Source organism: Galendromus occidentalis, unplaced genomic scaffold (genome assembly GCF_000255335.2).
Source record: "Galendromus occidentalis unplaced genomic scaffold, Mocc_1.1 scf7180000075620, whole genome shotgun sequence".
Taxonomy (NCBI): domain Eukaryota; kingdom Metazoa; phylum Arthropoda; class Arachnida; order Mesostigmata; family Phytoseiidae; genus Galendromus; species Galendromus occidentalis.
Genome location: NW_003803610.1, coordinates 4,847 through 29,503, shown reverse-complemented (window position 1 = coordinate 29,503; position 24,657 = coordinate 4,847). Strand labels below are relative to the sequence as shown.

Sequence of the window (24,657 nt, the reverse complement as noted above, 5' to 3'; positions counted from 1 at the left end):
TGGAAAGTGGAAACAGCAGCCTTCGGATTCGACGGGTAGCGGGAGAGAGGGCCCCGGAGACCCCGCAAACCAAGTGCGGTCAGAGCCTGGTCCCTGGGACTAGAGATTCTTCGTCCGTACCCGTACAGGGATGAACGAAGTTTTGGGAGAGACGCCTGATGGTCTCGAAACCTCCAGCAAAGATCATTGAGACCATCATTGTGGTTGTGGTCTTTCACTCTCTCCCTCCAGTCCTATCAACAGATTTCGCTCCGCATGATTTTCAACCCCCGTACTCCTCTCGGATGTGTTTCTCGCATACTTGGATCACGCAGAGAAAAACGGTATCTTGGGCAGGATAACATCACTACGGGAATCAGAGCTTACAGCTCGGATATCGAATCAGGGACGGAGCCCCCTTCGCGGTGCGTATCCACTGGAGCAAAACAAAAACAAGACCAGTGTGTGACTGCCGCCCGTCGTCGGTATGATTACCGCTATGCTTTTCAGACAACCCTGTGTTGCAGGTTCGAACGGGGAACTGGGTTTCTGATTGAAGGAACAAGCGCTCACTACGATCCGGTGCTCACAAAACCCTTCGACGGTGTCAGCACGTGATCGGGATCTTCGGAAGAGGTTTAAGAGTACGGTCTCGTGTGTTTTCGGAAGAGTTCAGTCTTGGCGGTCGCCATTTGCCGCAACCGTCAACCGAAGACTTTGCCAACTGAGTGCATCTGGAGAACTATTTGGTGCCGTTTCCCCAGAAATGGAAGAAGAACTGCTGAAGCTCACTGTGGTAAAGCTCAGGGAGAAGCTCGCGGAAAAGGGTCTCGACATTAAAGGGGTGAAAGCGGTGCTCGTGAAACGTCTCTTGGAGGTCGCCCATAATGAGACGAACTCAACCGAGAGTGGGCAAAGTGTTACTGAAGATGGAAGTGCCGTGCTTGAGCCAAGTGTTCCACCAGCCGGCGATCCTTCAGGTAAGCTATTGATGAGTGAGGCTGCGAATTCTTTTCGAATAGCAAAGAGTGATCCATGAAACAGTGAGGACGATCATTCAGAGAGGCGAGCCCCACAAGTCTGTTCCCGAGAACTGTGAGGAGATCTTACGAATCTGTGTTCCGGGGCGTTTTCCGTTATGCGGGTCACTCAGAATGAAGCTCGCGCCCTGAGAGGCAGAAGAAACCCCGCTCATTCTTGTTCTGGGATTCCCTGTGATGCTTTTCCTCTCACCGTGACAGGGGACAATGCTAATCTTGAAGTGTTTGAATAATTTTAGACGAGGAACGGAAAACGGCGGCTGCCGAACCGCCTGATTCGGAGCAAAATCCTGAGGTCAGTTGTACGAACGAATCAAACTGATATCTCCTAACCACACGCGGCTCTCCATAGAATTTTTCACCGACAGTAGGTGATCAATCCCCCTTCTTCCCCACAGAGTACGGCTGAAGTCGATTCCGCAGAGCCAGAAGCAGCGGTCGGAGTCGCTGATCGTGATGAGTCCATGACAGGCGTGAGAAGAGCCGCGGTTTCTCCCATTGAGGACGTGGAACCGAAACGACAGAAGTTAGACATTTCGAATGACGAAGATATCTCGAGAGACGCTCAGAGCGAGACCACAGACAAGATGTTTCTTTCTCTCATCGGCGATGAGGTATATGCTTTGCCGTGTCGCGTAGCGGAAGGGAAGTGAGGGCTCTTGTCCGGGGCGCAGATTTCAGGAAGCGCCGGTTTCGAACTGGTCACTCAACAGAACTGCTCTCGAGAGAGTTCCCATCTAGGGTGACATTTTTAATGATTGATTCGAGGTTGCCAACCAGGGACGGCACTCCTGAGATCCGTCCCGGGCGTCGATCAGGCTAGCTCCGCAACTGTTCCTCCCCCAATAGAGCCCTGGGCAGGAGCCTCTCTTCAAACGGGCTCCGCTAATTCCCCGGATTTGTTATTCCAGCCCACTGAGAAAGAGGCCGACAACATGTCTGCTGAGCAAATGTTGACGGATCAAGAGGAGAACTCGCTCCTTGGCGAAGAACCCGCCAAAGTGTTGGATTCGGACAAGCCACAAACTGAAGCAGCTGAATCTGCTGCGAACAGCTCCCAGAGCCTATTGGATTCGGGACACGATACTAGTCAGGAGGCTACCGCGCCCAGGTCGAGCGAAGAAGATGCCGAGAAACCGGTACCCATGCCGGACGAGATTGCTCCCGATGCGCGGGAGGCAGCGAGCGAGCTTGGGCAGGCTACAGAATCAACGGCCAAGGGTTCGGAGACTGCGGGAGACGCCATCGATGCCACGAGGAAGTCTCACGGCAGGGAATCGAGTTCTCGGGCGACAAGGCAGTGAGTGCTCCCAACTAGGCCAGGAACGTCTTTGTTCACGTGTCGCGCTTCCACGGAACTGGCTCTGGCAGCAACGCTCAACCGGCCTCTCTTCCTTCTAGAAAAGCCTCGGAGAACGCCGCCGAGAACAAGAATGAATGGATTGATAAGCAGCGGACAACGATAACGCTCGACGAGTATACCTCAGATCTCAATTGCAGCATAGACGCTGAAACAATGAGCATCGTCCCCTTATCGGAATCGTATTTCGCGTGGATGTGTGCTGGTGTGAAGTGCTCGCACGGTTTCATCAAGGGGAAGATCAGGCGAGCATTTCTGATGAAGCTTTTACAACATTCCGAGGCCTCCGCTAGATAACGAGAAGATCGATACCCACGATTAGTACGAACACGTTGAGTGACCGCTCGATTTCTTGCAGGTTTGATGTTAAAGTATTGGAGCTCCTAGATGTGGACATTGATTCCGATGAAAAGCATCTGCTCCGTGTGGGATTCTGCCGTCGACTCGATCACCAAAGTGCTCGACTGGGTGAAGATGAACAATCCTGGGCACTGTCTTCGAGCGGCAAGAAGGGTTCCGGAGGCGATTTCGAAGGCTTCGCGGAGTTGCCAGATCTCAAAGTAGGTGATGTATTCTCCTCGATGCTGAATCTCGACACCTGTCCTGCTGAGCTCAGATTCGCACACAACGGAAAGGATCTCGGTGTCGCTTTCGAAATCCCACCGGGATCGCAGCAGGTGCTTGCGGCGCCGACGGCTTCAGGCGGAACTGAGAAGAAGACCGACGACGAAGGATCAGCGAGCCAAGAAGAACCTACATCAACCGATCAGGGAGAGAAGCCAGAAGCAGATGTCGGGGAAGGCAAAATAAGTGCTCTCTATCCAGCCGTGCTGACAAAGAATATAAAAGTCGAAGTCAATCTTGGTCAAGCGGAGGCACTACCAGTGGAGGGCTGCGAGCTCGAACATATTTTCCCGCTCAAAACCGAACCCTCGAACAGGGTGAAAGATGACATAGCACCCTACTCAAGACGCGAAAGCGAGCTGATCATGATGATCGGGTTACCATCGTCAGGCAAATCGACCTGGGCTCGGCGACACGTGGAGAAACATCCTGAGAAGCATTACAACGTCCTCGGTATTTCGACCATCCTCGATCGGATGATAATCGAGGGTAAACCGGAAGCGAAGAAATTTTCAGGTGATGAGGACGAGTTGTCGAAAATGACGACGAGCTGCTTATCAAAGCTTATAGAGACCGCAGCTAGTAGACGGAGGTGAGAACTAGCAGTTATCGTGCTCCTGCCCGAGCTGAAGCCGTCCTTCGTGCCTAATGACGGAGAATCCCTAACTTAGGTGATATTGATTCGTATCGAATAAGCCTATCTGTCCCGACAGGAACATCATACTCGATGATTCGAACGTGAAAGGCTCCGTGCAAGTGACCAGATGGCGTCTTTTCGACGGTTTCAAGAGGCGAGCCGTCATTCTTATTACGACAGCGGAAACCTTGAAAGAACGGCATGCTAAGAGATCACCGGAAGAACATCTTTTGTCGGATAAAACTATTTCCGAAATGAAGGGTTCGTGATTGCAACTCCCAATTCGATCCAAACCGATTACGCGAGCTGACCGAATCTATCTCAGACTCCTGAGGGATCTCACGAGTCATTATGAATTTTCAGCATGCCTCGAGCTGCCCTATGGGTCGCATTTCAGAGGATGTCTTACTTTCGCCGAGCTTTCTCGCGATGACGCTGAGAGAGAAGTTGAGAAGTACAACGAAGAAGCCGCTAAGGAGTTGGGCATCGAACCACGCAGAAAAAGACGACAACCGAGTCATTCTGATCATAATAGACCAGATGGCGGACGACGGAATTTCTTCAGAGGATCACCCGGCGCTCTCAGCAGGAGCGGCTTCGGCGATTTCAGACAGAGGGGCTCGGGAAGGGGAGGCTTCCACCCTGGCTCGAACTGGGGCCCGATGCGCGGCAACGCCTCAAATGCCCCCGGTGCTCGCTGGGCACGTGGGGGTATGCTTCCGCAGCAATTCCATCCACCGTCAGCGAGAGCTGGTCACCCAAATGCCGGGCGGCCAAGCGCTGGACCGTATAACAGAAACGGCAGTGAAAGAGGATGCAGCGGCGGCAGCAGCGATTATCGGAGTCCGAGAGCCTCGTGGAAGCAGCAACCTTATCGCAGCAGTAGTCGGGACGATGAAAGCGATGATCGCGGTGGGAGGGAGTCGCGGAGATACGGCCGAGACTACAGAGATGACAATAGGGATTCGCGGGATTCGGCTGGCCGTGACGGATGGAACCGAGGTGCTGACAGGCGGGGATCGAATAGCCGTTTCGACAATGTACCGGGTCGATGGTCCTCCTCACAACAGGCCCCGGGCAGCAGGTTCGGCTCCCAGGTTGAATCTCCGCGAGTCACTCCGAGTTATAACACTGCGCAAAAACCTTGGGCCGCACACCCTCAGGCGGCTCAGCCGCAGCCGCAACACGAGTCAACGCCGCATTGCGCCCCCCAGAGCACGTGGACATCGACTCAGAATCCACAGCCTTACAACCAGCCGCAGCAGCAGACTCAAGAACAGCAGCAGCAGTGGTATCAATGGCAACAATTCTACAACGATCCGAGAGCACGGCCTTCGGCGCAAAATGTGGGTTCTCCAGGAAATCGAAGAAGTCGAAAATGCCCGTGGTCTTAGTAATTACCGAGATTTCTCCTTCTAAACGCTGACATTACAGGCTGAGCAATGGAAGGGTCACAACCAGAATCAGTGGTTGACGACTCCTGCTCCGGGACCTGCGGTATCGGACAGCTCGCCAGCTGAAACCCAGAAACCATATCAGGCTACGCAACTCCAGGCGAATCAACGGAACCAGTGGACTTATTGGCAGCAGTGGCAACAGCGGCCAGCAGGTCTGTCTTAATGGCAACGTCTAAATCCTTTTCGCTGACCGAGAAATCTTTCACCACTACCTATCGCCCAGCTACAGCTAGATTTTCCTTCGTATAGGATCGCAGCAGACCGTAGCGGCTGCCCCGGGGAGCCAATATAGCGCCGCGCAGCAATATCAACAACAGATGGCGAACTGGAAACAGCAATGCTCTCGGTACTACGAACAAAACCCGCAGATACCGCATCAGTCACAGCACAAATGAACTCCAGCTGCTCCATCATCGGATTCATACCGGAACTTCCATCAATTTTTCCGATTGGATGACTTGTGGATTCTATACGAATCCTTTTTTGAAAGAAAGATTATTCAAATATAAAATATGATGATTGACATCTCTGATGTTGGAATGAACTGACGCTGCGGGATATTGGACTTCATGTGACTTCTCCATTGATCTTCGCGAAGTTTTCGAAAACCCGTCCTAGGGTGCACCTCTCGAAGCGGACGATGGAGCTCACGATGCAATAGATTCACTCCGACCGCGTCGGCATCGTGGGTCGTAGGTCGAGTGGCTCCTTGCTGATGCCTCAACAGATCTCACGCAGACGAGCTCATACTTGACTCGAGAAGGCAGATGTTTCTACCTTGTTTCAGAACATCCTCCCAGGGAACGTGCGCAGGATAAGGGGGATTGGGTGCTCAGGGGCTTTTAGCCCTCTCCCAGATGATATGAAGCGCCGTATCAGATCCCAGCCCTATGCGAAGATCCGCCCCCCTCCTTTTCTCCTCCCCCCCTGTGGAAAATCCTCCGTACGCCACTGCATACTCTGGGAGCGAATCATTGGTCGCTCTTCCCCTGGCAGCTGAGAGATGATATCTACCGATTGCGCAATCAGATCTGGGACGAGGCACGATTAATGCATGCGAAACGGCGTCGAATCGACCTCCGAATCCACGTCTAAGGCGATCGATCGATGGTATTAGCATCAGAGTTCACTCCTTCCATGTTGCCTGTCTGCCCCTCCTATGGGTCCCGTTGTAATCGGAGCATTGGACATTGGACAGACCGTGGTTCGAATACCCTCGATGGAAACTCGCATAACAGTGCATTAGGGGGAGATCTCCGAAAATATCAGTTCAGACCAAAAGTCACATTTATTGATGCATTTTTCCCGTCCATCCTTCGGCCGAGGGGAGGTTTCAGAGACAAACTGTCACCTGGACGTTGCCGCCGCACTTTCTGGAGCAACACTGATAATCGTAGCGACAACTCTGCAACAGAAGGAAAAGATCGATCCTGGACGATGATAGCCGTCTCATTCCAACGAGAGATACGACAGACGAACCATGAATCGCGTGTAACAAGCGCTCGCGTCGCTCGACGGGACCGCACTCATCACAACTAGCAGGACACAGCAGATGTAGAAACACAGGGCCGAGAGAGTTCTCATTGGTCCCCTTCTTATTGTACGGATCCGTCGTTTGATCGAGGCGGGATACGATAGATTGTGCTAGCACTACTTGCTCAGCTCAGCGACCTTATCTCCGAGATACAGGAGAGAGATCGTGGCGCCGCTTCACACAGAACTCACATGTCATATTAGGACACTATTGAGGAGGAAGAAAATCGGACGGGTGGAAAAGCTCGGCCATCCGGGTGTCATTCTAATTTGATGAATATTCTACATTTTGGGACTCAACTATTTGTAGACCAACTCAAGGTGCTATATCGCACTCAATCGCCGAAAATCATGGGGCAATCGGGAGTTCCGCGCTGAGAATACGTGACTGACGTTCCCCCCGGGTCTGGTCCGAGGGTAGCGACGGGAGGAGCGTCACATCAGCCATCGTCCAGAGATGCGATCGAAGGCCTAAACATAGATGGCAACTTGGTCTGGCCTCCAAATCGAAGAGAATTGAAAAAACGTTCCGTTCTGCGGTGGCGTCGAAGCGATGAGTGGTCGAGATGTTTAGAATGATCATGAGCAGCAGAGGTCGAGCTCGCTATCCCGAGCTAGGAGAAAGCTCAGGAGAAGGCCCCCGGAAGTGTAAGCACCGAAATGGGAGAACGGCACAGCTGAATGGGAACAACAACCATACGTACATATAATGAATCCAGCTTCCTCTCAGAGCCTCGACCAGGAAGAGATCGAAGGAAAGCCCAGAGCAACGAGTCAATGACAAATGGAGGAGTACGATTGGATTTAATCTTCGAAGTTGGGCATCAGGGGTTGGAGGAACCGGTGCTCCGCAGGAATCATCAGCTCAAGCGATCGACAGGGAGCAGGAAACCGAGGCTCCGCAGCAGTCCCACCCGCCCGGCGATTCGGAAGGGTTGACGGAGTGCAAGGGCAATAGTTGAGCAGTGCTCCGCGACAGCCGCCGGAGCGTCGATCGATACAGCGAGAATAACGTAGAATCACTCAAAATCACACGAGGACGTGCTTGACGGAATAAGCGCTAGCTTTGGTCACGAGATCCGACAGAACCCCTTCCTTGTGAAGGGCTTCAATCTCCTCTGAGCTTCCGAAGAACGATCCTCCGATGAACAATTTCGGAAGATCTGAGGAGCCCGTCATTCTCTGGAAGAAGACATCCTCCTTTTTATCATGAGCCGAGCTCGAGGACAAATGGACAGATTCACGCTGCCTCGAACGACAGTGTTCACTATTAACATTTACGAGCCCCAGTGGGATGCTCTCGGCTCCCGGAGGCATCTTCCCCCGGTTCGTTCCTATTTTGCACAAATGCATCGACTTTTGGCAGGAGTGTTTGTCTCACAGATCCATCCCCATCGATTCACCTCGGGAGAATGTTCAATCGAGGAAAAGATTGACGTACCCTGATCGAGTCGTAGATCAATTGTTCATCATATCGCGAGTCGACGTGCACGATCTTCGGCTTAGTCTGCAGGAGAATGGACAGAATGTCCGACTTTCGAATCATACAAATATGGAGAAGGCGATATTGACTGCTTTTCAGGTTATTGCCCGTATCACCTGGTAGTGATTGAAGAGAGACTCCACTTTCTGACATCGGGGGCAATCCGCTTTCGATAGAAGAAGCACACTCGTTGTTTTGATAGTTCGTTTCAGAAACTCCCGAGTAGCTGCGGCGTTCATGCTCACTACGATACTGGATCGACCCGGTGTCAAGTAGGAAGTTGGAGACCACTTGCGGGCGATTCGGAGCGGTGCGTGCCTTCGTGAGCCCGGGAAGTGTTCCCCAAGGAAGAGCTCTTCGAGGCCTACAGTCACAGACCCTCCCGGAGATCCGAAGAGCATCCGAGCATCTGATCTAAACTAGCACTCGGGGTCTTTTTTGTTTTCTCCGCGCGCCGAATCAGCACACACCCGTAAAAGAGCGTCATTCTGGGACGACGCCACTCTGCGGCGCGATTTCGCTCGATGTAGCGAAAGATACATATACACGAGTCGCTTGGAGTTTTACAGTGAAGACGATTGTGTTCTCCGGTAGGCCGAGAACCTCGTCGTGAATCGCGCCCTTCATCACATTGTACACTAAAGACGGGCAAGATGGAGATCGATGACGCAACGGAAGATTGGGTGAGATGCGATAGATGGAACCTTCCAACGGCTACCCGTTCCTGTGGGAGACATCAATATCTTTGTTCATATTCCGCTTTCTAGCAACCCTACCTCCACATGACAATTGCTCCAGGATCCACCGGAATCACACGGATGTCTTGGAATGGGTCCAACAGACTCGGTGAGTATGGTGATCATCATCACGGGCGTCCTTCGGGAGACCATCAGCTGTTCTCACAGAGAGACTGCATGATTCGTTCTGTATTCTCTCTGTCCTCCCTTTCTCAATGATATCCGATGACGAGGAAGTCGTAGCCGAAGGCGCCTTCTCTGGGTTAGCGTCGGTCGATCAGTGTGCTGAAGATACGGGCTCCACAGGACATGTCCTGACGTGTCGTCCGGAACATAGGCATCACCCAAAAAAGCGAGCTATCTGTCGTCAGAGTCTATCACGCGCGGGTGTCATGCTCAAAATGAGAGAGACACCTCTGACATACGTAACACTTCGGCTCATGTGACGTCGATCATGCTGAGGGTGGGGAGGGAGTAATACTTCAGGAGGAGATTCAGGGGGAAGTTGATGCCTCCCCTCAGCACAGCACTCAGCCGGAAGGGCAGCATGGAATATTCTTCCGATCTGCGAATCCTGTATTATTGAGTTCTACTTCCATCGGGAGCAGTGAAGCTAATCGCGCACCGCTCCCACAGGAAGTCCTAGCTTCGTCAGGAGTCCCGCGTGTTCACGCGACTTTCCTCATCCGTATGCACCCTGGAAGCGGCATCGAATTTTTGTAAAACTCTGTTTGGAGCCTCTTTCGAACTCCGATTCCTTTTCAGCTCTATGCGGCCGGGAGCGTACGGTCTATATCCATGACTTCGATGATTCCTTGAACGTGAACTTCCCGATTCAAGGCAAAGACATATCTGAGCTGCGGTTTGCGAAAGAGGACCTTTTAGTTGTGGCGACCTTGTCCGGAGAAATCTCGGCTTTCAAGTTGAACAGGTATGATCGGCATTGGTCAATAGACCCTGAGAATGTTGGCTTCCCCGCTCGGGATTCCCCCTCGGCCTTGCAGCTATCCGGATTCAACGTATCTACTTTGCAGGACATTTCGCAGAGGTATCACTCCCGTTATGTTCAATCGGCATCTCCACGCTCATCATTCACCTGTCTTCGCCCTTGATGTGGATCCACGAGGAGCGCATTTCATCTCGGCCGGAGCTGACAAAGTGATCAAAATGTGGAACATCTGCGGTCAAAAACTGCTGGGTCAATTCAGGAAGCACACCAACGCGGTCAGGCAGTTAGCCTACTCGTGGGAGGGCTCTCAATTCCTATCCGCAGCCGACGATCGTGAAATCATCGAATGGGATGCTCGAAGCCAAAATCCAATAGCGAGCTTGACGAACACCGGCGGGTAGGAATTAGAGAATGTTTGCAGAGTAGGGTGAGTCCGGAGGAAACAAAAGACACAATAATTCGAATACTTGCGCCATTTCAGCGGAGCTTCGGCGATATCTTACTTGCCGGGCGGTCATGTTGTGGTGGGGCACAGGGACAACAGTCTTCGCGTCTATGACGCAAGGACTAAGAAGTCCATCTGCTGCTATCAATTGTATGAGAATCCGATCAGAGATCTGTCGGTGCATTCGTCGGGTCAGTTTGCAGCAACTTGCTCGGAGACAGATCAGTGCTCGACCGTCATTGATCTAGTGAATGGAATTACGCTAACAACATTCACAATGAAGATTCCCCTGAAATCGGCGACATTCCTAACGGTAACATCATTTTGCTCGCAGACTCATGGTTTCGCCAGGCTCAAAGCGCACTCTTCTCGATAGTCACTATCTAATGCACCAACGCGATTTTCTAGCCTTGCCAGCCGCCGTCGAATGAGTTCGACACCTCAGATTACCTGTGTCTCCCGGGCAGGAATCGCAAGTTGAATATTTTCAATACATGCCTCACGAAGCTGCTGGACAATGAAGACCGCAAATCGGGCGCTCGGTTAAGCGAAGATTCAAAGGAGAACGAAATAGATTACAGCAAACAGCTCGCGGAGACTATCGAGAACGCCAATAGAAAGGATACTCCAGACGAAGGGCAAACCGGCTCGCAGAAAAAATCGAAGCGGAGAATGACGATGGCAAGAAAATCAATCATGCCAAAGAGCATTTCCGTAGACGTCATTCAGGAAGAGGTTCCCGATGATGAGGTGAGGCTCAAGCTTATTGATTCGCCGACGCGTCATCAGGCGAGAACATTCCTGAAGGAGGGAGTCTCCGTTGAGGAAAGGAGCCCTTGCTGATCGCACTCTCATTTTGCTCTGGAAATATTCGCAGAAACCTCAGCTCTTGTCCGCGGGTAGCTCGACGACAAAGCTGATCGCCCTGATGGCCAATATGTCGGATCGCCTGGACGAGCTCGAGAAGCAGATGAAATGCAAGATACAAAATATGGAAACGAGGCTAATCCGCTTAGAGCAGAACCCCATCCATCCATCGCAGAAAAAGAATTCCGAACAGCGATGATTCGGGGAAAGCTCCGCCTGAGCTCCTTGGATGATCATTCAAATCGGGTTGTTTCAAAACGATTATCCCCGCACCCGAAAACTCAATCGTTGAGAGGGAGAAGCGCATTTGTTCTGACGGGACTTGGTCTCGTGCCTAATAATAAAATATATAATATGAAGTATCTACACGTAAATTCGCGGAACCATTCTAGGGGAGGCTCATGAACATGATACTCGCTCGGAAATTAAGCGACATCATCGCCGGCGTCATACTTTCGATCGCTACTGTACTTATCGAACCATTCTTCAATAATATGTCACCACAGCCCAGTAATCGAATGAGAGAGAGTCGCGGGATTACCGGAAAGAGAGGGGAGGGTACACGAGAGACATGGGAATCGAAGAGGGAAGTCAGATACGAAACAAGGGAACCACAGGGGAGAGGGCGAATAGAAAGTCCCCAGCAGATGCATCTCGTACCGTCGTTCCACCTCATAGACCAAAAGTCGACAGGACGAAAGGGACACCGACGCCATGATTTCGGGGAAAATGCCGAAACAAGCTGCGAGTGTCAAGCAGAGATTGGAGCTCTCCGTGCGGGATTCCGGTGACAAAGTTTCTCGCATAAACGGGAATGGTCTCTCCTGGGAACTCTCTGGGATAACACTATCCCAATCAGTTCCCTGGCTGAGTGGGCGGAATTCCCTGCAGGATCGATGAAACAGGATTTCAGGTTTCGCACGACTCAGCATGTTATTCTCGCGAACGCCAGGAAGCGGCGACATCCGTAGTTCTCCGTCCAGACGGCTATACCTTCAGGATAGCCGCGGCTCGGCGGCTCGTAGAGGCTTTTCCGGTCGTGGTCGACTCAACCGAAGCGTGGGAGACTGAGGCTCATTGATCCAAAATGAGAAAGGTACAGACAAGCGGAAGAAAGGAAGACACATGCATGCTCGCAGAGGTCGTCCATACGACGTGTGGCTGACATGAGACAATAATTTCTGCTCTGGATCGACGGATTCCTCTCCGCCCCTGAGCAGCGCAGCGCGTCCGACGAGCCAGCGACAGTTGTTAATATCTGAGATCCGTCTCATTCTCCGTCCATTCTTTCGGCCATCTACAGTCTCGTCCCTGAATCCCCCAAAGTTCGTCACCTGACGTTTGTGCGAGAGAGGCTAGAGCTCTTGCGATTCCCGCGGGCATCCCTTCCGTTCCGCGCTTTAATCTTAAAGCTCGGAGCTGGCAGACGTCCTGGCCGTTCCGTTCGACACGGAAGGGTCAACGAAGAGGAGAAAATATCCGACCGGCTGTTGGCTCACAGTCGCGGAAGTGAGAAGGCCGGAGAGTTCCTTAAACTACTGTGCTTCTGTCTACTATCAGGGCGGGAAGCCGAGGCACCAGGAATGGATCGAGCTCGCACCATGATACGGACTCTGACTCCCGCTTTGAGGGCCGCCTCAGCCTCCAGGTCGCGGGCAGCGCCGACGAATGCCGTGGTGGCCTCGCTGAACTCAGGGAGGTTCGGCTACAATATCCAGCGGCGAACATCATACATGACAAAAGCGGCCCAAGAACCTTTCCTGAATGGGAATAGCAGCGTCTATGTCGAAGAAATGTTCAAGGCTTGGAAAGACGATCCCAAGTCTGTTCACAAGGTAAGAGCTCCTTGTCCAACGGGAATCGTCAATGGAGCCACTCTGGATACATGGAATGGAATCTCTCCTGGCTTTTTCGAGCGCAGCTTTCCCTCGTAACCTGCGCGATAATTTTGTTCCGCTGAAGCAAAATGCTTCAGAGTGAGAAGTCGGCGGCGCAAAGCCGAACAAGTGTCCGCTCTATGACGTAACCGAATATTAGCGAGCAAATCTGCGGAAGATGCTAGCTCAGTGCAGAATGCCGCCAGGGAAGGTCTCTGTCTACCTTGCAAATGTCCGCGATCCGTGCGGCTACCGAGATTCATGTCTCCATTGTGATTGGAGATCTTTCCTTGCCCTCTGGTGGCTTCCTGATCGCTCAGACAAAAGTTTCGCCCGAGCTCATTTCCTTAATTCCCCTTAAGTCTTGGGATGTCTTCTTCCGCGCCGCTGCAGCCGGCAAGGATCCGGGACAAGCTTACACAGCACCTCCGTCATTGAGTTCGAGTCCGACTCACCTTGCTCCGACGCAGCCTGCAGTGATACCGACAACGCATGCCGCTCCGCGAGATATAGAAGATCATCTCTCCGTTCAGGCCATCATTCGTTCTTACCAGGTAAAGACATAAGGGCATGAAGAAAGCGGACTCTTCGGAGCAGCCTTTGATTCTGCACCAGTAAAACTTCCAATATAAGAGGATCGCGGGCATATGTATACTCGGAAAATTTATCCCAGGTACGGGGACACTTTGCCGCCAACTTGGATCCTTTAGGCATCCTGCCGCAATACACCGTGGGTCCCAATGGACTCAAGGAGCCCGAATCTGTTCTGCGGGACTCCAAATTGGGTATGCGAAACTCCGATAGGGAGTTCTTTGAGTCCGAGTTTGCTAACAATCGATGTTCTTTCACGCTGCCTCCCCGTGCCCGCCACCGAACCTAACCTCTCTCCGATCATCTATGTCGCTTATAACCGATCCCCTCATGAACGCGACCCGCCAATCAATGGGCTTGAATCCTCAACGCAACTCCGATCTCTCGGTTTCATCGCCATCACTCCCCTCAAACAACGTCTCTGACTCCTATGCAACCACTTCCGCTACATTGGCTACCGTTTGCGACATATCTCCCGATACCCGCTGCTCTTGTCTGATGTGAATTAAGATTCGAGGCCACTTTTACGCCGATTTGGATCCATTGCGGATCAGCAACTTGGAGCGCAGCCCCGGGGATGTGGCTCGATACAGGGCCAGCTTCGGTACGTTGACGGATTGTTCGGATGCGAGTGTATTTTCCGATGATGACTTCGTAGGCAATCACGCCGTTGTGGAATCTTCGAGATTCTCACGACCTGCCAGGAATCAACGTCATTGATTTTTGAAGATCTTACCGTAATTTTTCCAATCGGTTCCTCATCTACTCCGATCGTTTCTGCCTGAGGAACAAACGAGATAACGGCGCCGTCCGTTCTTCTGGGCTTATACATGAATGCTCTTCTAAGATGCTCTCCCTGCGAAAACTTCTCCGCGTTCCGATGCTCCTTGTTCCCACTTCGATCGAGAGTTCACCTCTTGAGAATCATTCATCTCTGTCTACTTATGGACTTGATTCGGCATGCCCTGCGCCACTTCCACTCGGCTCACGAAGCATTGAATGACACGAACAATAAGTCGATCGAGCTTAGCAAGTCAGGCAAATCTGTCCGTCTCAGCATCACTATGTCGCTCTTCTTGCATCGGTTGAACTTCCTCTTCCTACATTCTCAGACGAGAAAGACATGGACCGAATGTTCAAACTGCCATCCACAACCTACATCGGGGGTAGCGAGGGTGTGCTACCGCTCCGCGAGATTCTGCGTCGTCTTGAAAACGTCTATTGCGGATCGATCGGTGTTGAGTATATGTTCATCAACGACCTCGATCAATGCAATTGGATCCGCGAAAAATTCGAGACACCGGGTGAGCTATCACGATTAGGCAGTTTCCGTACTCTTGATATCACCGCAATACTCTGAAACTTATTGATTATTATTCAATTCAATCTGTTTAGGTGTCATGAACCTGAACGCGGATAAGAAGAAACTCCTGATGAAACGGCTCTTACGTTCCACCAAATTCGAGGAATTCTTGGCAAAGAAATGGGTGTCAGAAAAACGCTTCGGGCTCGAAGGCTGCGAAACTCTGATTCCCGCTATGAAAACCGTCATAGATCGTTCTTCTGAGCTCGGCGTCGATTCCATCGTGATGGGGATGCCCCATAGGGGCCGGCTCAACGTTCTAGCGAATGTGTGCCGAAAACCCCTGGAGATTATCTTCACTCAATTCTCGTCGCTCACGCCTGCTGACGAGGGTTCCGGCGATGTCAAGTACCACCTGGGAATGAGTCATGAACGTCTGAACCGGCAATCGAATCGCAACATGAAGCTCTCCGTTGTGGCCAATCCCTCTCATTTGGAAGCCGTGGATCCCGTTGTCTTGGGGAAAGTTCGTGCCGAGCAATTCTACCGCGGAGATACCCAAGGCAAAAAAGTCATGGGTATGATTCTTCACGGAGATGCCGCTTTTTCTGGGCAGGGTATCGTCTATGAAACGTTCCACATGTCCGAGCTGCCAGACTACAAAACTCATGGCACCATCCACGTTGTGGTGAATAATCAGATCGGATTCACCACTGATCCTCGATCCTCTAGATCCTCTCCATATTGCACTGACGTTGCCCGCGTCGTGAATGCGCCAATTTTCCACGTCAATGCCGACGACCCCGAAGCAGTAATGCACGTGTGTAACGTCGCTGCTGAATGGAGAGCCAAGTTCGAAAAAGACTGCGTCATCGATCTCGTCAGTTACCGCAGAAATGGCCACAATGAGGTGGATGAACCGATGTTCACTCAGCCCTTGATGTACCAAAAAATACGGAAGCACAAAGGGACTCTCGATCTTTACACAAAGAAGCTGGTAGACGAAGGTGTTGTCACCGAGCAAACTCTTGAAGAGGAAAAACAACGCTACGAAGGCATCCTACAGGAGGTAAACTTTATGTCTTTCGAGCATTCCCTGGGGCCAGGAGCCCCGAAACGAGCTGTATTCCGGTGCTCAATGGCTTACGCCGACTAGAAGCAAGATCGATTCTGTCGCAGGCCTACACGAATGCTCAGAAGGAGACCGAGACAAGAAATCGCGATTGGCTAGATTCCCCTTGGAGTGGATTCTTCGGTGATCGTTCACCCTCGAAGTGTGATCCCACTGGAGTTTCTGAGGAAACACTGAAACACATCGGGACGGTCTTCTCATCGCCTCCCCCTGGTGAGATTTCGTGAATTGGAGCTTCAGATTTCGAGAGAGCGTTCCTTTCCAGGCTCCCGCAAGAGTCTAACAATTGGGGAGCTCTGCAGGTAACTTCGCAATCCATCCCGGTATTAAGAGGATTCTCAAAGCTCGCATGGACATGGTTGAATCAAGATCCATCGATTGGGCTCTGGGTGAGGCCATGGCCTTCGGCTCACTCCTGAAAGAGGGGATTCACGTGCGCCTCTCCGGTCAGGACGTTGAACGAGGAACCTTCTCCCATCGCCACCACGTACTCCACCATCAGACGATCGATAAAACCACTTACAGGTAAGCAATCAGTTTTCCCATCGCCGCAGCGACTGTGGTGGTAGCGAATAGAAATCTTCAGGTGTGCTATTCTGGAGTTAAACGACAAGGCTCGCCGAGGCTATGCCTTCGGCAAGATGCATGCATTTCACTGGAGGCGTCTTTCTCCGATAAACATCCATGATGACAGTCTCCGATAGACAAACAATTCCCGTCGTCCGAAAGAACTCAAGAACTTGTTCTTCCGTCCGAATGCTTACGATGCCTCACACCCGACCTTCTGAGATTCAGCAGCGTTTCCCTATCCGCAGACCGCTCTGTCATCTATGGCCTGACCAAGCACCGTACACAGTGTGCAATTCCAGTCTATCCGAATACGGTATTCTCGGATTCGAACTCGGATTCTCGATGACCAATCCCAATGCGTTGGTGATGTGGGAGGCGCAATTCGGTGACTTCATGAATACAGCCCAGTGCATAATAGACCAATTCATCTCGTCTGGACAAGCCAAATGGGTCAGACAATCTGGTAAATATTCGCATTAAGATGAATCGAGCAATCGAAATCGATGATGGCAGCTGGCCCTGAAGCACCTATAAACCTATAAGAACCGCTAAAACATTTGCCAGGCCTCGTGATGATGCTCCCTCATGGGATGGAAGGCATGGGTCCCGAGCACTCCTCCGCACGACCAGAAAGATTCCTTCAGCTCTGCTCGGAGGAGCCTGATCATTTCCCGGATGATGCCTCGAGTCCTGACTTCTCGATGAAACAACTACATGATTGTAACATGATTGTTGTGAATTGCACCACGCCGGCGAACTACTTCCATGCTATGCGGCGTCAAATCGTCCTTCCATTCCGCAAGCCGTTGATTGTTTTCACACCGAAGAGTCTCCTCCGCCACCCAGAAGCCAAGAGCAGCTTGGATGACATGGTTGAAGGGACAAACTTCAAGCGAGTAATCCCGGACAACGGAGCTGCTGAAAGCAACCCCGCGAACGTGCAGAAACTCCTCTTCTGCACGGGAAAAGTCTACTACGATCTGAAGAAGTCTCGGGCTGACCGTAATAAGGAGTCTGACATCGCTTTGGTCCGCGTGGAGCAAGTTTGCCCCTTCCCATTCGATCTCATCAAGAACGAGATCGACAAATATCCGAATGCGAAAATCCAATGGGTTCAAGAAGAACACAAGAATCAGGTGAGGCAGCTATTCGGCTCGCTCGTTGGCCCAGTACAATTCCCCGGAAATTTCCCCCGCCTTCTCCGCATTCCATAACTCGGTCTCTTTCTTCAAGGGCTGTTGGGCTTTCGTGCAACCGCGTATTAATATCTCGACTGGATACCAGAGACCTGCCTTCTATGTCGGACGAGGCGTATCTCCTTCGACCGCCACCGGTAGCAAATACATCCACAAAAAGGAATTCGAAAATTTCGTCAACGCTGCCATGGAGTGCTAGATGCCGAATTGGAAAGGTGACTGCTCGCGTTCGCTTAGGAAGACAGCTATTGCAGTCACTCTCATTGTTATCGTTAGTAGGCAGTTCAGATTTTCCGCTGAAGTTTCAATCATACGTTGTTTTCGATCGTGAGGGAATCATGGTAATGTTCTGCTCAGTCAGTGCCAGAACACGCTAGTGGACGATTTCCTGGACGGTGTTATCAGACGGAGTGAACTCGAATGATTGAAGGCTCGTTGTCTTACAAGACAGAGCCGTACTACTCGCGCGTTTCCTTGTTTTTCGAAGATGGGTATGGGGGAGCGTTCACCTGAACTTCCATTCTCGCCGGCTCCCCTGATTGAGGGTCGAGGCTGAGCAGTTGGAATGGCTGATGTTTGGCTCGGGGGCGCTCCATGGGTTTTGAGTGAGTTCGCATCGGAGTCCGAGTCTCCCAGGTTGACCCTGTCCGCATCATGCACTCCGCTTCGCAAGAAGCTGCGGCCTTACGGTCGGAGGAAAAGGGTTGCTCGTCCTCGTCGACTTCGCTCTTCGGCTAATCACTGCTGATTGAGGGATCGATCTTGAAAATCCGCTACGGGGGACGCTATTCGGATGTCTCACCAGTGTAACCATCATTCGACAACGACTCGAGAACTTATAAGAGCAGCACAAAACTTAGTGAGATGCTAATGATCCTCGAATCTGATGCTAGGCAGAGGCGACAGAGGCGCGAAAACTATTTATTATACCGGTTTTGCGAAGATCATCGCCCACCGAAAGTCTTCTCACGGCGAGGGAAGAATATTGATTATTTGATCGTATATCTGCAAACCGGAATGTCGCGAAGGAATCTGATCGGATGCGGAGGGCCGTCAGAAGCTACGAATCCATCAAATCGCGAAACTTCTGCTCACATCCGCCGATACTTTGTTATGTGCCTCCTACTAAATTTATATAATCAATAAATTGATAGAAATGATTGCTGCCTACTCATTCCTTCACAAATCGACGGTGGAGTTCAAGGAATCCGCTCTCATCGAGAAGAGCGTGTTTCCGGATTGACTGTAATCATGTCTTCCCTCCACTGAAAGCACAACATTGGATGCTCCGACTGCCGATTCCTTAAACTTCAGCCAAGAAGCAGCAAAGGTTTGCCGGGCGCAAGGTTCTGCATCAGGCGGGATTCTGCCTCCTGCACGATTGAGCTTTGAGCTGACGATCCTCTGGCCGACCCGAACCGCGTTCGAGCCCTCGTTCGCCAAACTTCCGGAAGGGGAATCACCAAGTGTCCAAGAGTCGCTAGGTCGCCTCCAGCATCGTGACGACGTTCCGGCGCAGAGACTCCTCATAGAAGAAGGGCCTCTCTTCTGAGCTCCCGTTTCTCGACGATTCCCAAGTTATGACGCGAGAGTCGAGAGAATCTCGCACCGATAGGGTCGATGTGTCTGATGGAAAGGCGAGTGCTGCTCTATCATTGGGTTTCCCGAGCTTAGCGGGGAATCGAGACACAATAAAAAGTTCACTTCTGTTGTCAAGGTCCTCGTGGGACAAATCCGAAATTATTATTTCATTCCAACGGGACAATCATGCCACATCCGCTGAGGCAGGAAATTCACATATGGTTAGCACTTCCGATCAGCCGCGAGGAGTCGCCGGATTGTGCGCGTGCCTTCTCAGACTGGGTAATCGAAGGTACCAGGCTTGCGGAGAAGGCATGATTGTCTCTCCGCGTTTCCTGGGCGGGAGGAATAATAACCTAATAACAGACGATTCGAGGGAAGATCCCGTACGATCCTCTATGTGCTTACGGGGAAGAATAGCTTTATGATCACCAGGGACAGAATGCTTCCCAAACTCATTCCGCTGACGAGAGCGAAGACCATAATTGTCCCCACTCGCTCGCGTAAGAAGAAATCCACTCTTTTCGGAGCGTACATCATTGCCACCGATGTCAGGTAGCCGTTCGACAGGGCGAATAGAGCATTCAAGACGACGAAGGAGAAATCTGCCCGAAAAAGTATTGGTAAGTACGGAACGCGAGGAACTATGTTACATAGCAACAAGAGAGGCGTCAGCAATAGACGGATAAATGATATTCCAAGAAATAGTGACTCGCGTTCCGCTGGGAATCCGAAACGCGAGCAGAGAAGTCGGCCACAGAAATCACCGCTATTGAAAACAAGAAAGCAAGAAACGGGTGAGAAAAGATTCCCCCAAATAGCATCATCAGTGTCCAAGGGCTCAACGTGAACAAGAACGCCCGGGAACACCCCGAAGGTCGCGATATAGATAAGCATGAGAGCCACAGAGAAGCGCCAGGTTTTCCGGACCAACAAGTATGTCCGAACTTTGACATTGAACGATTCGTCGGAGGAGCTCACCGAGTTTGTTTGAGAAATCGCTCGACTAACGTAGAACTTGAAGAAGCTGATCGTTTGAATCACCGAAATGACAACAACGCTACTTATCAGAATAAAGAGAGCAAAGACAAAGTATATCAAAGCTGAAGCAGCAGTTGACGCTCCTGATAACAACACGATTATCTCTACGACCGAGGCTAAAACTCCTCCGAAGCTCTGACCGATTATACACAGATGGGTGTATTCGTGGGGGAAGATCGCCGCCAGACCCATCACACCACTCTGGTACCAAGCTCCGAAACAAGAGATGAGGAACATCTGCTCGAGCGTCAGCCTGTAGAATCCATGCTGCCCTGGAAAGCGCAATCAAAAGCTTCTCAAATTACTCAAAGCTCAACACGAAGTCCAGGGTAGATTCCTTATCTGACCGAGCTACACATTAGGAGCTAGGCTGGATGAGTACTCACAGCCGTCGGTGTCGATCAGGACGAAAATGGTGACCGTGGCAAACAGAATCGTGACTACCGCCAAGGCGCCTATGTTTCGCACTCCCTGAGGAACACTCTTATTCATGATTGCGCTAAAGTACAGTACAATTAGACACGGCACGCTTGACACGATCGATGTCATGGAGAAGAATTCCGCTTGGAGCTTAGTTTTGTGCTCCGAATGCTGGTGCGATCCGTAAGACTGAGCATCCCGAAGTTTGAACATCCAATACTGGAAAGAGGATCATGGTTTCATACCGGGCTGATGAACGGAATCATGAAGAGCCCGACGAGCCCGCCGAAATAGTCGACCGAGCTCTTGTGATTTACCTTGGATGCATTGATGGAAAAGTTCCATGGTAACAGAGTCACTACCCCGAGTAGCAGAAAAGCGTATTTCACAAAGTGGTAGTGATCGATTGGGATCTCAGTCAACGTTGACGAAGTCTCAGGTGTGACCGTGAGCAGAGGGACTTGATCATCTCCTGTGATAGCGTTGCTGCCAGAATCAGAGCCGACGCATTGCACTTCTTCATTGATTGAACAAGTTTCTTCTGAGGGCTCAAGTGCGAGGTGTGTTCTGTAGTTCCTTCTATACATTGGAGCAGCAGGATCGTTGAGCTTGCGGGACGACATCCTGCGATGTCTCCGAATTCCTTTTTTTCGAGTCACTCAGAATCCGGGGGAACTTGCAATTTGATTGACAGCTGAGTTTTCCCCCGCCTGGAGCTCCGAACGGGAGATGATTTATCGACTCGGGATAACCGATAGACGGAACCATTTGCCTTAAAAGCCCATGTTAGTGAATTAGTCAGAGCCCTGAGACGTTAGGGATTCGCAGCCACATGTTTGTGACCTCCGGTGAGGCACCCGTTTTGCTGTTACGACGGAAAGCTTTCCTCTTCCCTATGACTCCTCTTCTTACCCCCCACCCACCCTGCGGACTTTACCTTGACAGCTCATGATCGCGGCACAGCGTGACTCGGATCCGCCCGTGAGGAACTCTCGTCAGTGTGTGAGTTTGCTTCCCTTCAGAGTACAGCCCACATCAGTCATGACTCTTGGGTCGAGTTCCCGAGAGCGCTCTATCCTGAACTCATGAATATGGATTGACGTGTCAAAGCCCTCGATCGTACGCTGAGAAATCCGAGAGGAGCATCTGTAGAATGGTCGTCCATGCCGGCACAGGAAATTATCCTGGTCTTGTCAGTGAACTTTCGTGGAGAGTCGAGGGCTTCGAAAGATAGACAGAATTATCGCTGTCTCGATTCCACATTGATCTTCCGAAATGTCATTGGAGAGCACTTCGTCCGCATCGGCACCTCGACCTGTGGGAGGCTGGATCAGTGCACAAAGCTTGGAAGCAAAAGCGCCGCAGGTATACGGGCCAATCTGGCAGTTCTCTGAAGATTCCGAAACATCATATGTGTGGTCGTCTTTGTGCGGTCTGCGGTCTAGTGTGTTGTAAACGTATGAGCAGACGACACTCCATCATCAGGATGATCACTTCTGGGAAGTGGAAGTCCGCGGGTGCTACGCCTCTCCTCACAGATACTGTCTCTGTCCTGGAGGTCGATCCTGTTCGACGGAATTCGCGATCAAGCTCTTATCTAGAGTTGATGGACCCGATGGGGGGGAATGCTCTTGGGAGGCTTTCGCCGGCTCCACCGGTGAGGGGATTGCGGGCTGCTCCGCCATGAGATGTTTCCCACTCTATCCACGATTGTCTCCGACTGATATTCATCAGAACTCGTGCTCCCTCGTTGATGATGAGTAATTATCCAGGGCCTTGATGGAGCTGTGAAATGGTCAAGGGAAAAAGTAGAAGAAATCGCGGCCGAATCCCGCTCGAACCGCGGAAAGTTGCGGATCGAATCTGGGAAATTCAGAGTTAGATGTTTTAAGATTTTCACCCTTGATACCAGCCGATCTCGCCACGCGTTTTAGAATGAGGTGTTAAGTCGAGACACCATGCGATGTCTCGCGAGGCGAGAGCAGTTTGGTCATGAAGAATGTGCGTCATTGTTCGTTCCATGGCAGGGTAAAACAAATCACTCTCGTTAACAGCGTTTCCGAGGGTTGGGAGGATGACTCCGTGGAGGCAGGAAGAGTCTGAGTCCCGATGGGCGAAGACGTCCTAGTAGAAAACGATGAGCATGGGGCATGAGCTACTTTGGCCGGGGATTTATTGGTATCCTGTTGATTAGGTCTGAGTCTATCAAATTTGCAGATCTATCATCTCAGTTACTCATTCTGCAGAGAGCGTCTCAAGCGGAAGCGTCTTAGAGCCCGGTCTCAGGCGGGGCTAACTCATCGCGGTTCTTGCATATGATGCACCTCAACGATCGCCCATCGAGGTTGAAGAGGACGTCGGCCTGCTGCAAGCGCTTCGCAATCGTCGAGAGACCCATTCCTCTGTGCTCCCCACGTTCGAGTGGGCTGTAAAGACGGCATGTCCAGTGCACATTGGATACGGAAAACATCCGGTCGGCAGCGGAGAGGATCAGCCCTGCCGCATCTCCGAGCTGCTTCTACCAGTTTGTCCCAGCCCACATCCTCAGCCTCTGTTAGGGCGGCCGCAATACTTCGAGAGAAGAATGCTGAGCGGTTCCTCTTCTCAGGCACAGAGAATGAGCAACGGAGCGTGACTTGACCAGTCGGGAATCCTTGAAGCCCGCATCCCCTGGTACCTGACGTCTTCTTTTTCCGTCTTCCGTGTTTCTCTCTTCCTCCGATTCGCTCCCCGTCATAAAATCACCTGAAGATTTGACGAGCTCGCTCTGGATGTAATCGAGGGCCGCCCGAATGCATCGGCTAGCGGAAACTAGAACGACCGGGGCTTTTGAATGTGAGTCCGCGTTTTCTGTGACGCTCCTCCCGGAGTTCTTGACTTTCTGTGATTCCACTCCGTAGCGACTCTGCACCGATTTCTTCCGTTTCTTTGTTCTCATGGCGTCAATCGTTAGTCCCCGGAACCCCAGACCGACCACTATTTGAGACAGCGCCTTCTCTGGCTCATATCTGTCCCGATACTCAGAGCAGTGAATGCCCTATACGTGGGCACCGATGAGAGAGGTACGCAGCCTGAGCTTAATGCATCATTATCATCTCGCGGCGATCGCACCATTCTGACTCTGCTCTGCGTTGCCACCGCTCCTCCGCCTTCGGAGCAATCCGTCGTTCTACTGAGGTTGTACTACCTCGAGATAGAATGAGTGTGAATTCGCCTCGTGTGACGTGCATTCTGATCTACAGTCGTTGTGCTGTAGCTCGTATGGCATCACGAGATGAGAGGCACGGAGCAGCAGCTCAACTTCAGCGTGGAGTTCATCCTTCATTGTCCAGTACGGGGGAATTTTCCGATCGACGCCACAGTGGGGCCGAATCTAATTCTACGTGGACAGAAGTATTTTGTGCACCCCTTCGCTGTGAGGCATTGTATCCACTCCGAAAACACGTGGTATATCTTACTATATTTTATTAACGAAAACCCGAAACCTGCAACCTCCCATCAGAAATCCTCGATGAATCGACGGAGCTGTCTGAGCCATCAGGGCTAGTAGAATCATCATCGTGCTCGGGGGCGCGCAGCTTCCGCCTCTCCACCGCTTGAAATGAACGAAGCTTCCACCTGCGGATGATGGCATCCCCTCCAGCCAATTTTTGATCCGGAAATGTCTGCCCCATTTTGAGCGCTACGGGATGGTGCTGAATCAGGCGGAGGTATAGAAAGTGGGAGAGGAGGCGTCGGAATGATCAGAGTTGGACTCCGCTCGGAGACTTTCCGCGAATAATTCGAGAAGGCATCGAAATGTCCCAGAGTGGGACTTCGCTCGTAGACTTTCATC

At 51.6% G+C, this 24,657-nt stretch overlaps 5 protein-coding genes across 5 annotated transcripts; 3 read left to right on the top strand and 2 right to left on the bottom strand.

Annotated features, from left to right (window-relative positions):
* The first annotated feature begins 745 nt into the window (after nucleotides 1-745).
* Nucleotides 746-5,492, top strand: LOC100904737 (heterogeneous nuclear ribonucleoprotein U-like protein 2). Its single transcript, XM_029112296.1, has 13 exons — nucleotides 746-959; nucleotides 1,259-1,314; nucleotides 1,418-1,633; nucleotides 1,931-2,319; nucleotides 2,421-2,648; nucleotides 2,738-3,052; nucleotides 3,191-3,595; nucleotides 3,717-3,901; nucleotides 4,004-4,156; nucleotides 4,251-4,552; nucleotides 4,711-4,986; nucleotides 5,075-5,249; nucleotides 5,347-5,492. Exons 1-13 carry the CDS (start codon nucleotides 746-748, stop codon nucleotides 5,490-5,492), a joined length of 3,060 nt encoding a protein of 1,019 aa, XP_028968129.1.
* A 1,963-nt stretch (nucleotides 5,493-7,455) lies between these two features.
* Nucleotides 7,456-8,486, bottom strand: LOC100903584 (glutaredoxin). The gene is made up of 3 exons (XM_003737846.2): nucleotides 8,230-8,486; nucleotides 8,072-8,137; nucleotides 7,456-7,812 (listed from the first exon to the last, which is right to left on the bottom strand). Exons 1-3 carry the CDS (start codon nucleotides 8,350-8,352, stop codon nucleotides 7,660-7,662), a joined length of 342 nt encoding a protein of 113 aa, XP_003737894.1. The 5' UTR covers nucleotides 8,353-8,486; the 3' UTR covers nucleotides 7,456-7,659.
* A 255-nt stretch (nucleotides 8,487-8,741) lies between these two features.
* Nucleotides 8,742-11,310, top strand: LOC100904591 (POC1 centriolar protein homolog A). The gene is made up of 7 exons (XM_003737852.1): nucleotides 8,742-8,796; nucleotides 8,881-8,959; nucleotides 9,616-9,781; nucleotides 9,885-10,196; nucleotides 10,281-10,557; nucleotides 10,653-10,994; nucleotides 11,122-11,310. The coding sequence occupies exons 1-7, from the start codon at nucleotides 8,767-8,769 to the stop codon at nucleotides 11,308-11,310; spliced, it is 1,395 nt and encodes a 464-aa protein (XP_003737900.1). The 5' UTR covers nucleotides 8,742-8,766.
* A 1,384-nt stretch (nucleotides 11,311-12,694) lies between these two features.
* Ogdh (oxoglutarate dehydrogenase Nc73EF) lies at nucleotides 12,695-18,931 on the top strand. Its single transcript, XM_029112266.1, has 10 exons — nucleotides 12,695-12,946; nucleotides 13,351-13,542; nucleotides 13,662-13,773; nucleotides 14,692-14,883; nucleotides 14,975-15,951; nucleotides 16,062-16,227; nucleotides 16,317-16,539; nucleotides 16,830-17,047; nucleotides 17,149-17,720; nucleotides 17,818-18,931. The coding sequence occupies exons 1-10, from the start codon at nucleotides 12,695-12,697 to the stop codon at nucleotides 17,977-17,979; spliced, it is 3,066 nt and encodes a 1,021-aa protein (XP_028968099.1). The 3' UTR covers nucleotides 17,980-18,931.
* A 561-nt stretch (nucleotides 18,932-19,492) lies between these two features.
* On the bottom strand, nucleotides 19,493-22,048 carry LOC100904301 (equilibrative nucleoside transporter 1). Its single transcript, XM_029112274.1, has 5 exons — nucleotides 21,946-22,048; nucleotides 21,760-21,838; nucleotides 21,140-21,594; nucleotides 20,789-21,041; nucleotides 19,493-20,674 (listed from the first exon to the last, which is right to left on the bottom strand). The coding sequence occupies exons 3-5, from the start codon at nucleotides 21,443-21,445 to the stop codon at nucleotides 19,758-19,760; spliced, it is 1,476 nt and encodes a 491-aa protein (XP_028968107.1). The 5' UTR covers nucleotides 21,446-21,594; nucleotides 21,760-21,838; nucleotides 21,946-22,048; the 3' UTR covers nucleotides 19,493-19,757.
* Between the last annotated feature and the right edge of the window lie 2,609 nt (nucleotides 22,049-24,657).

What these genes read in the sequence shown, in the direction of transcription:
- LOC100904737 (XM_029112296.1), top strand. Translation starts at nt 746, where the DNA reads ATGGAAGAAGAACTGCTGAAGCTCACTGTGGTAAAGCTCAGGGAGAAG. An exon ending in CAGAAAAAGACGACAACCGA is followed by an intron (nt 4,157 to 4,250) that starts GTCATTCTGATC and finishes CGGCGATTTCAG; the next exon opens with ACAGAGGGGCTCGGGAAGGG. An exon ending in GTGGCAACAGCGGCCAGCAG is followed by an intron (nt 5,250 to 5,346) that starts GTCTGTCTTAAT and finishes TCCTTCGTATAG; the next exon opens with GATCGCAGCAGACCGTAGCG.
- LOC100903584 (XM_003737846.2), bottom strand. Translation starts at nt 8,352, where the DNA reads ATGAACGCCGCAGCTACTCGGGAGTTTCTGAAACGAACTATCAAAACA. An exon ending in CTCTCTTCAATCACTACCAG is followed by an intron (nt 8,138 to 8,229) that starts GTGATACGGGCA and finishes ATTCTCCTGCAG; the next exon opens with ACTAAGCCGAAGATCGTGCA. An exon ending in TGATCTACGACTCGATCAGG is followed by an intron (nt 7,813 to 8,071) that starts GTACGTCAATCT and finishes GTCTTCTTCCAG; the next exon opens with AGAATGACGGGCTCCTCAGA.
- LOC100904591 (XM_003737852.1), top strand. Translation starts at nt 8,767, where the DNA reads ATGGAGATCGATGACGCAACGGAAGATTGG. An exon ending in TCGGCTTTCAAGTTGAACAG is followed by an intron (nt 9,782 to 9,884) that starts GTATGATCGGCA and finishes TCTACTTTGCAG; the next exon opens with GACATTTCGCAGAGGTATCA. An exon ending in AAGAGGTTCCCGATGATGAG is followed by an intron (nt 10,995 to 11,121) that starts GTGAGGCTCAAG and finishes AAATATTCGCAG; the next exon opens with AAACCTCAGCTCTTGTCCGC.
- Ogdh (XM_029112266.1), top strand. Translation starts at nt 12,695, where the DNA reads ATGGATCGAGCTCGCACCATGATACGGACTCTGACTCCCGCTTTGAGG. An exon ending in ATCCCAAGTCTGTTCACAAG is followed by an intron (nt 12,947 to 13,350) that starts GTAAGAGCTCCT and finishes ATTCCCCTTAAG; the next exon opens with TCTTGGGATGTCTTCTTCCG. An exon ending in TCTGCGGGACTCCAAATTGG is followed by an intron (nt 13,774 to 14,691) that starts GTATGCGAAACT and finishes CTACATTCTCAG; the next exon opens with ACGAGAAAGACATGGACCGA.
- LOC100904301 (XM_029112274.1), bottom strand. Translation starts at nt 21,445, where the DNA reads ATGTCGTCCCGCAAGCTCAACGATCCTGCTGCTCCAATGTATAGAAGG. An exon ending in TTTCCATCAATGCATCCAAG is followed by an intron (nt 21,042 to 21,139) that starts GTAAATCACAAG and finishes TCCTCTTTCCAG; the next exon opens with TATTGGATGTTCAAACTTCG. An exon ending in CCTGATCGACACCGACGGCT is followed by an intron (nt 20,675 to 20,788) that starts GTGAGTACTCAT and finishes TGCGCTTTCCAG; the next exon opens with GGCAGCATGGATTCTACAGG.